General features: G+C 45.0%; 2 protein-coding genes across 2 annotated transcripts in view; both read left to right on the forward strand.

Annotated features, from left to right (window-relative positions):
• Positions 1-2,283, forward strand: part of LOC118904281 (IQ domain-containing protein F5-like) — a 50,863-nt gene extending 48,580 nt beyond the window's left edge. Inside the window, exons 3-4 of the mRNA XM_036870181.1 lie at positions 250-366; positions 1,777-2,283. Coding sequence (XP_036726076.1) covers positions 250-366; positions 1,777-2,226 — 567 coding nt within the window. The 3' untranslated portion in view covers positions 2,227-2,283. The remainder of the gene's footprint in view (positions 1-249; positions 367-1,776) is intronic.
• An 11,101-nt stretch (positions 2,284-13,384) lies between these two features.
• On the forward strand, positions 13,385-14,781 carry IQCF3 (IQ motif containing F3). The gene is made up of 3 exons (XM_036870182.1): positions 13,385-13,402; positions 13,570-13,615; positions 14,381-14,781. Exons 1-3 carry the CDS (start codon positions 13,385-13,387, stop codon positions 14,779-14,781), a joined length of 465 nt encoding a protein of 154 aa, XP_036726077.1.
• Positions 14,782-15,774: the final 993 nt, after the last annotated feature.

The raw sequence follows: 15,774 nt of genomic DNA on the forward strand, positions 1-15,774 counted from the left end.
TTAAGGGATCACAGACCTGAGGGATTTGAACCATCAATTTCCAAGTCATGGGCATTCAATGTTGTGTAAGAGAGAGCCAGTCTACCCAAAGTTACAGCAGGGGAAGGTGGATTTCCACAGTTGTTAAGGATATAAGTCCTATATCTGTGGTCTCTGGGCAAGGCAGGAGGTTGAGCATGTGGTGGACTCGGCACACAATTTACAGAGAACAACCTACCTATATCTTTCCCCTTTGAACTCTGATTATAGAAAGATGGCCACGTTTGTCAAATCGTGATAGAAGACCTTGATGAAACCACCTTAGTAGAAGAGAGAGAGAAGAAAAAAGAGCGTCCACCTTCACCCTCTCCGTCCCCTGCACCAAAGGTAGGCCAATAGAAAGCCTCAAAGTTGAGGGGCACCCCAACCTGCAACATGTCTAAACAAAGTCAGCCAGGAGTCACGGTTGTCTTCGCTATGGCCCATAGCATGGGATGATCAGGGAATTTGTCATCCAAAGCAGGATACATTTGTGAGTGAAAGATAGTGCTATGAATTATTGCTCAGGAGCAACAGTCATGAACTGATAGTGTGTCCCAGGCCAACCAGGGTGAGTGGTTGTCCTATCCAGAACTGGAATGAACAGGAATTGACTCATCCTTGTTGTCCTTTTGTCCTAGTTCCTTCTCGGCCTGAGAAAGGTGGGTGTGACTGAGATATGGAGATTTGGTTGTAGGGAAAAGAAACCCTGACAAGTGGGAACCAGACTATGCCAAAGTTGGGGAGCGGGGTGGGAGGGCTGTGTTTGGGGGATGCAGAGTCAACTACAGGGAAACCCAAGTCTAGAACTGTGTGGCAGTGTGTGTGTGTTTACATGAGTACATGTATGTGTGTTAACTGAAGTTCAAGATGTGAGAACCAAAAGAAGTGAAAGTGAGGAATAAATGAGAAAGGTTCCAAACTGTGTGGGGCAGACAAACTTCTTTATTTTTATATGTATATATATATATATACATATTAAAATTTATTTATTTATTTTTGACTGCATTGGGTCTCTGTTGCTGCGCCCGGGCTTTCTCTAGTTGCGGCAAGCGGGGGCTACTCTTCGTTGCGGTGCGCAGGCTTCTCATTGTGGTGGCTTCTCTTGTTGCGGAGCACAGGCTCTAGAGTGCAGGCTCAGTAGTTGTGGCAAACAGGCTTAGTTGCTCCATGGCATGTTGGATCTTCCCGGACCAGGGCTCGAACCCGTGTCCCCCTGCATTGGCAGGTGGATTCTTAACCACTGTGCCACCAAGGAAGTCACAAACTTCTAATCCTGTGAGTTGACAGAGGGAGACAGCAGGTTGTGCATTGGAGCTGGAGTCAGGCATGAAAGGAGAGCAAAGGATGCCCTTTCTCCAGCCTGTGAGTGAGGTCTGAAGGGAAGTGATATGCTTCCCAGGTAGGTGGTCAGGCCCAGGCACAACAGAATAACCCTTTGACCCATAGATCGTGGTGTTCTTGTTCTAGACTGGCCAACCAGGTCCAAGGAACCAGGTGACAGCTAGGGCAGTTGTGCCCCATGTTACAGTTGAGGACCCTGAGACTCAGAGTTCAACTGTGATGTGTCTGTTAACCAAGAGTGGCAGAGACGGGAAACCTGTCTGGTCTCTGGCTCCAGCCAATGGTCTGCCCAGTGCCCACAAACTTCTGAGGAAGGTGCCATTGTTGATAAAGGATCAGGACCCCTTCTTGGCTCACACCAGGGCTCAGGTGGGTCGGGAATGTTTCCTAAATGTCCCTTCTTTTTCCTTGCAGCCCCACCCCCCAGTGGAAGCACCCCCCTCTGACAAAGAGTTGCAAGCAATAAAGATTCAGGCCTGGTGGCGGGGCACCCTGGTGCGCCGGACGCTGCTGCACGCAGCCCTCAGAGCATGTATTATTCAGTACTGGTGGAAACAGAAGCTGGCAGAGCTGCTGGAGAAGAAGCGGCGGGCTGTGCTGGATCATTATGCTCAGCAAAAATGGGCAGTGGTCAGGCTACAGTCTTGGGTCCGCATGTGGCGCGTCCGCCTTCGTTATTGCCGTTTGCTCCATGCTGCCCGCATTATCCAGGTCTATTGGCGCTGGCATAATTGCCATACCCGTGGCTTTTTCAGGGGCAGCTATGAACTCACAGCAAGCCAACTAGGACTTGAGCTTGAGATCTTTCTGGGGTCACAGGTCTGTCGGATTACAGACTGCATCCCCTTTCCAATAAAGAATTGATTGGGTCTGCTCCAACACTGTGTCACAAGATCTCAGACAATCTTCAGGAGGTCACTGTCTCAGTGAAGGGTCACAGTAAATGACAGATATTGGGCATCTCACAGGTCAGCTCTGAGGTTGTCTGGGGTCGCATATAAAGGAGGATTCTAAGAGCCAGGTGCTGGATGACTGGGGTCTGTGGTTGATTAGTAATGTCTGCCATGGGTAGGAGACATGAAGTTGCAGAGCTGCCAAGTCAGCCAGCTCCAGGGAAACTCCTTCATAGTGTGGTGTATGGTTGTGTTTTCATTTTGCTCATGGTTTCCTTTGCTGTGCAAAAGCTTGTAAGTTTGATTAGGTCCCATTTGTTTATTTTTGCTTTTATTTCTATTGCCTGGGGAGACTGACTTAAGAAAACAGTGGTACAGAGAATGTTTTACCTATGTTCCATTCTAGGAGTTTTATGGTGTCGTGTCTTATATTTAAGACTTTAAGCCATTTGGAGTTCATTTTTGTGTATGGTGTGAGGGTGTGTTCTAACTTCATTGATTTACATGGGGCTGCCCAACTTTTCCAGCACCACTTGCTGAAGAGACTGTCTTTTCCTCATTATATATTCTTGCCTCCTTTGTCGAAATTTAATTGACTGTAGGTGTATAGGTTTCTTTCTAGGCTCTCTATTATGTTCCTATGATCCATATGTCTGTTTTTGTTCCTATACCATTGGTTTTTTGGGGGTTTTTTTAAGATTTTTTTTTTCCATATGTGAACCATTTTTAAAGTCTTTATTGAATTTGTTACGGTATTGCTTCTGTTTTATGTTTTGGTTTTTTGGCTGCGAGGCATGTGGGATCTTTGCTCCCCAACCAGGGATCAAACCCACACACTCTGCATTGGAAGCCAAGTCTTAACCACTGGACTGCAAAGGAAGTCCCCATGTTGTTTTTTTTTGTTTTTTGTTTTTAATAGTAATCTTTTATTTATTTATTTATTTTTATATTTATTTTTGGCTGTGTTGGGTCTTCGTTTCTGTGCGAGGGCTTTCTCTAGTTGCGGCAAGCGGGGGCCACTCTTCATCGTGGTGCGTGGGCCTCTTCACTATCGCGGCCTCTCTTGTTGCGGAGCACAGGTTGCGGAGCACAGGCTCCAGACGCGCAGGCTCAGTAGTTGTGGCTCACGGGCCTAGTTGCTCCGCGGCATGTGGGATCTTCCCAGACCTGGGCTCGAACCCGTGTCCCCTGCATTAGCAGGCAGATTCTCAACCACTGTGCCACCAGGGAAGCCCCCCCATGTTGTTTTGATTATTGTAGTTTTGTAGTACTGTTTGAAGTCTAGCAGGGTTATGCTTCCTGCTTTGTTCTTTTTCCTCAGGATTGCTTTGGCAATCCTGGGTCTTTTATAATTCCATATAAATTTTAGGATTATTTGCTCTAGTTCTGTGAAAAATCTCATGGGTAATTTGATAGGGATTGAGTTAAATCTGTAGATTGTTTTGGGTGGCATGGCCATTTTAACAATGTTAATTCTTCCAATCCAAGAGCATTCTCATTCAATTTAGACCAATTCCAAAATACCCCCACCCGCCTGGGGACTACATAAGCCTACACAGTCTGGCCTTGGCCGTCTCACTCTCTCAATGCCCTCCCTGGCAGCTCTGCTAATATCAAAAAAAACCCCAGCACCCTCCCATCGCAACACTTTGCTCTTGCTGCCACCTTTCTTTGGATTGTCTTCTTGCAGGTGGAGCCCACATTCCCTTCAGGTTTGTCTCTGCTCCGTGTTCCTTCCAGGGAGGCCTCCTTTGATTTGATCACCTTATTGAAATAGCTTTCCCGCCCACTACTGTATACTCTAGCTCCTGACTCTGCTTTCCTATTTCAGTCCTCATCCCTACCAAGGTTATCTTACCTCTCTGTTTTCTGTTCCCCCTTCAACGAGAGGTGAGCTCCAAAAGAGCAGGGACTCTGGGTTCAGTGCTGTGTTCCCAGGATCTAGAACAGTTGGTTCTCTCTCCCTCTCTCTCTCTTTCAATATGTTATTGGCTATACATTTTAACTTTCTGTATATTATGACATTTTGACATCATTTTTGAACATTCCTTTCTGGCTTGGGTAGACTACCCCTCCCAGGGCTGGCCAATTCTTTGAGATGGCAAAGGACTCAGCCTGGAGCATGCCTATGATTTGCAAACCAACCAATCCAGAGCCTTACCTCCTGTCTCGGGCCTGTGCACCCCCAGAGGGCAATATTCCAGTGCCTTAATCATCGCAGGTCCAAATTCCAGATCCAAGGTCCAGGTACCGGGCATCTGGGGAACACCCCTATAACGTAGAGCCCACCTGAATTACTCAAACTAGCCAATCCTGAACTGTTTACCCTGCCCAACCTTGTCTTTCCTGCTTCAAGAAAGACCATGGCGGGCTTCCCTGGTGGCGCAGTGGTTGGGAGTCTGCCTGCCAATGCAGGGGACACGGGTTCGAGCCCTGGTCTGGGAGGATCCCACATGCCACGGAGCAACTGGGCCCGTGAGCCATAATTACTGAGCCTGCGCGTCTGGAGCCTGTGCTCCGCAGCAAGAGAGGCCGCGATAGTGAGAGGCCCGCGCACCACGATGAAGAGTGGCCCCCGCTTGCCGCAACTAGAGAGAGCCCTCGCACAGAAACGAAGACCCAACACAACCATAAATAAATAAATTTAAAAAAAAAATAAAAGAAAAAAAAGAAAAAAAAAAAAAGAAAGACCATGGCAAAAGTTCTTTTCTCACCCCTGTCTTCTGCCACTTGCCCAGTACCTGATGCTTGTTCTCTGACCCTGTGTGACATGAGGTGGTGACCTCTTCTCCAGCATCTGTAAGTACAGTAAACCTTGTTTCCTGTGCCTCTCCTATTCTCATGTGGCCTCACCTGACTGACCATCACGTCGCACAAATAAGTGAAATCCACATAACCATTTTTATATTAACCACATAATATTCAGTGGCATTTAGTACATTCAGAGTGTTAAGCAACCACTATTATGTATATCAATTTCTAAAATATTTTTATTGTCCTAAAAGAAAACCCCATACCCAAAAAGCAATCACTCCCCAGTACCTGCTCCTCCAGCCACTGGCAGCCACCAATCTGCATTCTGTCTCCATAGATTTACCTAGTGTGGAATCATGTGATATTTTGTGTCTGGCTTCTTTCACTTAACATGATGTTTTCAAGGTTCATCCACGTTGTAGCCATGCATCAGTACTTCATTACTTTTTATAGTAAAGTATATATCCATTGTATGGATACGCTACATTTTGTTTATCCACTCTTGATAGGTATTTGGACTGTCTGCACCTTTTGTCTGTTGTGAATAATGCCACTATAAATACTTAGTAGCTACCGCATTTTACATCCCATCTGCAATATACAAGTGTTCCAATATTTCTATATCCTTGCCAACTCTTGTTATTTTCCTTTTCAAGAAAATTCTAGCCATCCTAGTGAGTGTGAAGTGGTGTCTCATTGTGTTTTCTTTTGCATTTCTCTTATGATGAGTGATGTTGGGCATCTCAATGTGCTTGTTGGTCATTTGTGTATCTTCTCTAGAAGAAAATTCTATTCAAGTTTTGAAAAAAATTTTTAATTGGGTTGTGGTTGTCTTTTTGTTGTTTCAGTAAATATTTAGGTAATGAATGAATACACAGTTCTATCCAGGCCCTGGATTTGTGGCTTTACCATGACTCAAGTCTTTCTCCCTAGAAACAACTGTCCAACCATCCCTGAATGAATGGTTCTCTCATCAACCACCCCAAATCCCTCATACCCAAAAGACATGTCTTTCTCAGCCTCTTTGAATTTTTATTTCTCTCTGGCAGTGTTTCTGTGTGTGTGTGTGTGTGTGTGTGTGTGCGTGTGTGTATGTGTGTGCTGGGTGGTGGAAGGAAGAGCTGTTATTATGTCTCCATTCATCTGGGCATACTGTTCTCTAGCTTTGTTGGTCTTCATTGCTGTCTCTGTGTCTCCCTCTCTGTCTGTCCTTCATAATCTTATCTTTCATTGTAACTATAATTATCTCTTTGTGTTCCCCAGTATCTTTCTCCCTCAGTCTCTGCCTTCCTCTATCAACTCTTATAATGTCATGTCTCCTTGTAGCTGTTTCTCTAACTCACGGGATTTTCTGATCCGTAAATTGCTGGCAGAGATCATTTTCTTTAACCTGTCCATCCTCAGACACAGCTCTGCTCTTCTGAGCCCTGATTACCCCTCATCCCTAGAAGCTCCACAAGGATGGGTGGAGAATTCCCATGCAGGGCACCCACATGATTGCTCCTGGGTGATGGAGGCACCAGCCTAGGATGTACAACTACTTAGAGGAATGTTGGAATAATTTATGTATATGGCCACAGTGATTGGTTCAGAGATGTGCACATGATGCAAGCCAGGCCACTGAGTTTCAGTTCTCATGCCATGGTGGAACTACTAGGATTGATGACTGTGAGAATTACGAAACCAGAGCTGCTGGGGAAATAGCTTGCTGAGAATGGAGCCAACACAGAGGAAAGTAGAACCAAAAGATGGAAAGAGAGGGACTAAGTCCTAAGGATTCCTTTGGGCCTCTGAATCCAGCCATGCCTGAAGCTACCACCCACTATACTATGGGAATTCTTACTTTTGTGAGCCAATAAATCTCCATTTTCACAGAAGTCGGCTTGCTAAGATAGATAGCAAGAGTAGGAGATCTCTGCAAATTAAAAAACACTTAAAGGAGATTGAATTTTATGTAAGTTGCTTTTCCGGAATGGGTTTTCAAAAATTGGTTTTTGAGTTAGAAACTTGGCAGAAGGTATGCCTAGGAAATTCTTACAATAAACATAGGATTATCTCTCACTTAATGCACCCAGAAGATCAGAACATTCTTGTAATGCTGTGTAGTGTGGTGAAAAAGGAAAGTGCTGTGGAGTTATGAATAAATCAGCTAATCATCTAGAATTAGAATGGCCTGAGTGTGAATCTAATCATGGATTGGTCACCTGTGAGCCAATGTGGCATTTTATCATTTGCCTAGTTCAGCAAGTCAGCAGGAGGAAGCCATGGGCAATAATCATCAGTCATTCTTGAAACAACTGTGTGAGGAATAGATGAACCAGTCAGGTCCTTCTCTTGCCCTCTGCTCCACTTATGCAAAGCATATGTGTGGCAGCCTTTACTCCAGGATGACCTCTGAGCTCTGCCCCCTAAAGAAATCTTCCCATGAAGAAATTCTATTGTGGGTGTTGAACCTAAGAGGGAAATAGGGTAATGTTTTTCAAACTTTATCAACAGTCCCAATGAGGTGGAGGGTCTCATTAAAGCAGATTGCTGGGCCCCACCCATCATTTCTGATTCAGTATATCACGTTCCCAAGAATGAGTATTTCTAACAAGTTTCCAGGTGATTCTGTGACTACTGTTTTAGGGAACTCCACTATGCGAATCACTGGGGTAGAGTTTAGCTATATGGTGGCTGTAAATGAAAGCAGAACCAAAGTAGCAGTGGTTTAAACAAATTGAGGTTTAAGTTCAGAAACATGTTCCAGGCCTGGCATGGTACCCACAGATTAAGAAATCCTTTCCCCTTCCGACTTTTTACTTTGCTATATATGGCCTCTAGTCCCAAGGTTACTTCATGATCCAAGATGGCAGCTTTAAGATCAATAATTACATCCCTAATCTAGCCAGTAAGGATGAAAGAGAAGGAGAAAGGTATGCTACTTCTCTTTAAGGGCATGTCCTTGAAGTTACATATACCACTTCTGTCCACAGCTCAAAAGGGCATAAAAGAAGATCTAAATAAATAGGAAAAATAGTAAATAGTCATTGATGAAACAACTTAACGTTGTAAAGTTGTCAATTATTTCTAAGTTAATCTGTAAATTAAACTCAATTCCAATAAAAATCTCATTAGGAGTTTTTGGTAAATTAGCACACTGAGGCAAGAGAATCATAATGAAGAATAAATAAATATCCACAATTAAGACAATTTTGAAAAAAGAGACTGAGATAATGATCAGTCACATTAAAATGCATTACAAACCTGTAATAATAACATACTGTGAAATTGGGCACCAGCTATTAAGAATCTCTAGGTGAGGATTAAACATTTATTTAAGGATTTGTTGGAATTCCCCCTTCCTTTGTAGGAATTACCCTATTCCCCTCCTTCATGTGTACTGCTGGGCAATAGCCCCTGCTCCAGGCCTGGCAAGAGAGAGATTTATTTTCCAGATAAGTTAAAGCAAAGGACATCTGGACTCAGGGATTTCAGGCATGCTGAAGGCAGAGGTGAAGTGCTATACTAAAATGGAGGGATTGATTGGAAGTGTGTAGGGTGAACATTGAGACCTCCAAACCTCTTTGCCAACTCAGCTCCCTGAAGGCCTGCAGTCAAGTTTCATTTTCCTACTCTCTGACTCAAGGTTCTGGGATTCTTCTCTGGGGAATCAGTCCATTATTGCTACACAAATGCTGCATAACAAACTGCCACAAGCCTCGGTGGCATGCAACAGTAAGCCTGCTGACCTAGGCTGCATTGAACTGGGGTGGCTTGGCCGGGGAAGCTCTGCTCCACGCTTCTCTTCCTCCTCCTCATACCAGCAGGCTACTTTCTCTTCCTCCTCCTCATACCAGCAGGCTACTTCCTCTTCCTCCTCCTCATACCAGCAGGCTACCCGGGTTTTTTCTTGTCTTGGCAATGGCAGAAGTGCAAAAGGGCAAATATAAATGGGCAAAGCCTTTCAAAGCCAAAGTCAAACTTGCATGTCATCATTCCACCTTATTCTACTGGGCAAAGCAAGTCACATAGCCAAACCCAAGGCACAGGAAGATAGATTCTGTTCCCTTATGGGAAGAAACTTCAAAGTCCCATAGCAAAAGTTGTCAGTATAAGGCCACTAATGCAATCTACCACAAGCTCCAAAGAATAAAACAAATGAATACTGATGTTTGAAACAAAACCCAACTCTGCCTTATTAACCCTTACTGAATGGCATCATAAGCCCCACCCATGGACGCTGAGCTTCCTTTCGATTTTTTAGCATTCTCCTCTTACACTTAAATAGGGAACATTTAACGTAAATCGTTGACATTTGCATAAAGCTTCTAACATGAAAGACTGAAACAAAAACAAAAACAGGAAAAAAAGGCTTAAAAGAAATAGAGGCAATACTGGGAACAGAAGAAAAATGTTTAAAAAAAAACCCCAAACTAGCAACTATAACTAACATTCTAGATTGATAAGAGATGATAAATCAGTGAAACAAGAATGGTGTGCCATTAAAAGAATATTCAGAAGACAGGAAAGAGCTCTTGAAATTTAAGACTCTTAAAAAAATGGAGAAAATCTTCCCAAAAAGTAGAACAAAAAAAAGTTAGAAGATAATGTAGAAAATATTGAAAAGTTAGAGGATCAATCTATGATCTTACTAATAGGATTTGTATAAGTATTAAATAGAGAAAATTGAAGGGTAGAAATTATTTTTTTAAAAAAACGAATACAATAAAGTTTTCCAGAGTTTGATGACATGAGTTTTCTAAACTAAAAGGCTAATCAAGCACCCAACACAATGAATAAGAAAAAAAATCTTGGAGAGGTTGAGAACAACATGTCTATTAGGGATGAGGGACCTGGGATGGTTAGCTGAGAGAATCGTCAGGGATGGTGGGACAGTCATTTCTAGAGAGTAGGATTTGAATCATCTAAGACCTGGATAGAATCGTGTACTAATTACATAAGTAGTTATTGAAACAACAATAAACTCATAACATCAGAGATAAAGAGAAGATTTTAAAGCTTCCAAAAAGTAAAAAAATAAGTTACATCCCATGGACTAAAGAATCAGAGTAGCATTAGACTTCTAGAAGAAAGTGGAACAAAGTCCTCAAAATTCTGAAGAAAATTATTTTCAATCTACAATTCTATACTAAGCAAAACTATCAATCAGATTTGAGCATAAAGTCATTTTCAACCATACATCTCTCTGCAAATTTGTGTCAATGCACCTTTTCTTAGGAAACTAAGATAGGATGTGCTCTATCAAAATGAGGGACTAAATCCTAGAAAGAGGGCGACACGGTGTGCAGAATCATGTTCCTGTCACTTGGTGAAGACCTCAGTGTAAAACATAAACCAGAATCTAATAGAAAAAATGTGTGAGTTTGGATGAGAAAGCACGATTATAAAGGGGGAAATGAATGGAAAGATATCTGTGCAATGAAAGACACCATGGGAAAGGTTAACAGGCAGATGATGTCTGGGAAGGATATTTGCAACATTTCTATCCAGCAAAGGGTTATCCAAGGAAGTCATACAAGAGAATGCTGGAGGTCCAGGGACTTCCCTGGTGGCGCAGTGGTCAAGAAACAGCCTGCCAATGCAGAGGACACATGTTTGAGCCCTGGTCCAGAAAGATCCCACATGCCGCAGAGCAACTAAGCCCGTGTGCCACAACTACTGAGCCTGCACTCTAGAGCCCACAAGCCACAACTACTGAGCCCACGTGCCACAACTCCTGAAGCCTGCACGCCTAGAGCCTGTGCTCCGCAACAAGAGAAGCCACCACAATGAGAAGCCCGTGCACCACAACAAACAGTAACCCCCGCTAGTAGCCACTAGACCACGAAGACCAGTGGCCAGTGACAAGGCCCTGGCCCGTCGGCTTTGTAGAATTTCCACAAAGAAATTTCCACAGAAAGTAGTGAAACAAGTAAAGTGTTTATTAGGAGGAAAAATGGTATGTGTGAATAGACATACTCTCACTCGGGCGGGCTCCGAGAGAGTTGTGCCCTCGTGGTAGTTTGAATCACTTATATGGAGCATACTTCCAGGTTTCCTCTGGCAATCATCTTGCTTTGCTTGGCTCTGAGTCTGCATTTGGTTTAACTCAGGGTCCTTCCCTGTGTGCACATGCATCTCTTAGCCAAGATGGATTCTAGGGAAGAGGCCTATGGGTAGGTTGACATCACCTATCATGGGGTGATGCCCCCTCTGTTTTTGGCACCCAAGGAGCCTTTCTGCACATGTGTAGTAGAAAGGTCTCCTTGACTTCAAGAATGAGAAATATGTGGTCTCTTTATCTTTTATCTGGGCAGGGCTCAGCTCCTCTCTTGTTCCTGCTGTTATCTTCATCTTGGAGTATCTGACCACAGGGGACAAACTCCAGCTACTCACCCTGGGGCCCATCTATCTCCTGCCTCAAGTTCACACAGCCAGAAAGGGTCTGTGTCAAGACTGGAACCCAGGTACTCACTCTTAAGAGTCACACTCTGCTCAAGTCTCTTTTCAGAGAAATGCAAAGTAAAATAGCAAGGCAACACCACTTTACATCTTTCAGTTCAGGAAAAATTAGTAAGTGATTGACATAGGTTAGACTTGGGGCTGCCACTTTGGAGAGCAGTTTGTTAGGATTTAGTGGCGTGGAGGAGCCAACTGTCCTATGACTCAGCAAGCCACCCTGTGTGTATCTCTGGAGAATGCCTCCCACAGCTGCAAAGAGACAGAAAGATGCTCCTTGCAGCATTGTCTGCTGTAGAGAATCATTGGAGGTCACTTAGAAATGAATTCAGAGGAGGAAGACAGGTTATGCTGGGTCATGAGTACATTTGGAGTCACTGTTATCAAATTATATATATTTTTAACATTTTCATAATAAAAGCTTCTATGAAACTGTGCAGGGAGAGGAAGGGAATCAGAGTTTGCTCCTTGGCACGGCTGTCAGTAGCACTCACATGGTCATGATAATGTAAACACTAAATCATGATTGGACCTAAAGCAAATAACCTCATGGGGAAGATGAGGAGAAGAAAAAGTGGGGTTATTTGGAGTGGGACAGAAAAATTAAATCCTCATCTTCTTTGGTAGGAAGTTGATAGATAATGCCTTAAAGTGAAGAGGCAATGTCAGTGTCAGCATGTTACTGAGATCTGGAGGGAGAGAGAATGTGAACATAGCTGGGAAATGGTGGTGGGGACAGCTAGAAGACAGCTGGCTTTTGAAGCAAGCCTGAATACCTAATTGACTTTTTTTTTTTTAAGATTTTTTTTTGATGTGGACCATTTTTAAAGTGTTTGTTGAATTTATTACAATATGGCTTTTTTTTTTTACATCTCTGTTGGCGTATAATTGCTTTACAATGTTGTGTTAGTTTCTGCTGTACAACAAAGTGAATTAGCTATATGTATACATATATCTCCATATCCCCTCCCTCTTGAGCCTCCTTCCCACCCTCCCTATCCCACTCCTCTAGATTGTCACAAACCATCGAGCTGATCTCCCTGTGCTATGCAGCACCTTCCCACTAGCCATCCATTTTACATTCGGTTTGCTTCTGTTTTATGTTTTGGTTTTTTGGCCGCGAGGCATGTGGGATCTTAGCTCCCTGACCATGGATCGAACCCACAACCCCTGCACTGGAAGGCGAAGTCTTAAGCCCTGGACCACCGGGGAAGTCCCCCTAATTGACTTTAAAGTATGACCACTGCCACTACCAGAGGAGTCTGGGATATTACCTGTCTTCTAGGTAATGACCATTTGGGAAATTCCTCCAACCCACTGTTTCAGACAGGATGAAAAGTCTTGTTTTGTTATAAGGAACATATATTGACTTGCTAAGTGGAACCCAACAGCTACAGAAGGACAGGGGATTACAGCAGCTGGAGGGAGGGAGTAGAAACTGGCTGAGGTACATCCATCCCAAACCTTCCTTGGCCCCTTCTGCTCACCATCCATACCCACATTGCTCCCCATTAAAGAAGGACTTTCTCACCCACTGAAGAAGGGCACCATGGCAGAGAAAGCAGGAGGGCATGGGGAGCAGCCTGAGCCCATGCACCTTCCTCTGCACTGTGTGAGCTGCTCTACTCAGCGGCTGAGGACAGGACGATCTTGTGGGTGGACCAGACCAGAGATCATTCTTGGGACAAGACAGACTCTCAGGGGCTGTGGTTCTACCAAAGACCCTGGTCCATCCCTGGCAGGAGGGAAATGGGCAGGTGTTTCCACTTTATCCAACAAGTTTGAGCCTGGAGAAGGCAATATGGTCCCTGGGTCATAGTTGCCCTTGTGACATCATGGCTATCTTCTCATCTACCATCCTGCCTGCCTCTGCCAGGGCCAATGGAGCAGTGACCAGAGGGGGATGTGAACACCTGAACCACTGCCCCCAAACCATGGGCAGTAAATGCTGTGTAAGACTTAGACACTCCCTTCCCTGGGCGTGGGGAGTTGTCCCATGGCAGAGGGAAGCACTAGATGACTTCAAAGGACCAAGGGAAGGAACGGGGAGCTGGGGCTATGGAGACTTTGCCCAGAGGCTAGTCCTCACTCATGCTTTCTCCCTATATTCTGATTGCAGAAGTCTGAGCCAGATAATGATGCTCTAGAGAAAGAGAGGGCAAAAAAAGGTAGGTGTGACCCAGGAGCATGAGAGAACCACAGATCATGGCCCTCTGACCCCAGGGTTCCTTGGAAGTAAAGGCTCCATCGCTAGTCTCATAGGAGTCAGCCCAGTGTTGCCCTCCTGTCCTTGTAAATTCCTTCCCTATTCTGGGTGATCTGTGTAAGGATGCAGGGGAGAGAGACAGCAGAGAAGCAAGAATCGGGATACCCACAGGCAACCTGGAAGGTGGGACACAGCACAGTGAGAACTGGAGAGCTGGAGAAAGGGCAGTCTGGGCCTAGAAGTATATGAGGGTGACTGAGAGATAGTAGTGGAAGTCAAAAGAATGAGGTGGGGGAAGACGCCAAGGGCTGTGACATGGTGTGAGACGTCAGGAGGCAGCATCACAGGCTGGAATTTGGGCTGAGGTGCAAGCTACAAATGCACAGGTTCATCCTTATGAGGACCCTTTGGTTCCTCACATCCATGGTGGGTCTCCTGGATCAGAAAGTGTTTCCACTGATTCCATGAACTTGTGAAGACCACAGGGCAAGCATATACCCATTTTATAGACAAAAACACTGTGACTCAGAGGGTGAGCAGATGTGTTCATGGCCACAGACAAGATAGAATTAGAGCCAAAACCCCACCCAGGTCTCCTGGGTCCTCAGAACCACCAGGGAAAAGGCTGATTATTAAGAGGGGAGATCAGAGGTCCTTTGTGGCAGACACCAGAGCTGTGGCTGATGGTGACAAATTCACTGGGAGTCCTCTGCTTTGCTTGGTTAGTTGCTTCTTGAAAAACAACGCCAGAGAGCAAGAGAGAAGGCGGCTGGGAAGATCCAGGCCTGGTGGCGTGGCAACCTGGTGCGTAGGACCCTGCTGGCAGCCGCCCTCAGGGCCTGGATGATTCAGTCCTGGTGGAGAACAGTCCTGTGGAGGCAGGTGTATAAGCGGCGGCAGATCTCATTGAAGATCTATGTAATCCAGGAGCAGGCGGCAGTCAAGCTCCAGTCCTGGATTCGCATGTGGCAGTGCCATCAACGTTATTGCCAAGTGTGCAACGCTGTCTGCATACTCCGAGCTCCAAAGAGCTGCTTCACCTTTCAGACCAGTGATGTTTCACAGGCACAATATGAAGGCACTTTCAACCAGCTGGAGTTCCATATTGAAATCCTATCAGTCTAAGAGTACCATAAGGTGGAGAGCTGGTTCCACCGCCCCAATAAATGTCTGACCAGGTTTTGTGTGTTTCAGTGACTCCCACAGGATGCGGACCCCAAAGATTCAGGCCCTGCCCCTCCTCTTCTACTTGGGGAAATACTTCAATATAGGTGTCTCTCCCTCCCATCCCCACCCCGACCCCTCAGTACCTATGGCCCCTGTTCTGGCCTCACAGTGGCCGTATGCCACTCACTCTATGCAAATCAGAAATTGCTGCCTGAGGCTGACCTCATATATGCAGAGCCAGGTGTCTCATTCCACAGTCCCAGCATCAGTCTTGTCTCCTAAACTTGCAATTGGGAGGCATTGGGCTTTATATTCCTGAAGACTCTGGATACCTCCTCTTATTGAGAGTGAGGCCACGCCACACTCTCTCAGCCTACTGTTGGGGCCCAGCTGGGGTTACACCCACTGGCTTTCTGTTTGGCAAGCCCCAGACAGAAGTTAGACACTTGTCTGGCTCTCCTGGGAACAGAGAAAGCACAGGAGGCTGGCCTGAGTGATGACTGGACACAAGGTTTTGCAACCTTCATGCTAATTTGGATGCTGTTTTCTTTGGGAAATAGCGGATATCGTTATCTTAAGGAACCTCAGTTCTGTCTCCATCCTCCCTCCTCAGTGCTAGCTTCTCTAGGGTGCTGAACACAAATAGGGCTCCCACTGATATCAACCACCTCCACCCTATGTATGACACCATTCTTAGTGACTTCAACATTGACCGGATGATGCCCCCAAGCCCCTTGCCTCTCACCTCCAGTGATTTTGACTTCCACCCTAGCTTAGTCCTTCACTCCTATGATCGCACTAAAGACCATTGCTTCTGAAGCTGTCTGTGGGGAAGGACCATTTTTTTAATGTCCAATCCATCATAGACTGATTGTTTTGTAAAACAAAGAAATAAATTATGATAAAAATAAATGGAAAAGGCATACAGAATACAAGGCTTGTTTTTAATTA

This window comes from Balaenoptera musculus, chromosome 11 (assembly GCF_009873245.2).
Source record: "Balaenoptera musculus isolate JJ_BM4_2016_0621 chromosome 11, mBalMus1.pri.v3, whole genome shotgun sequence".
NCBI lineage: Eukaryota > Metazoa > Chordata > Mammalia > Artiodactyla > Balaenopteridae > Balaenoptera > Balaenoptera musculus.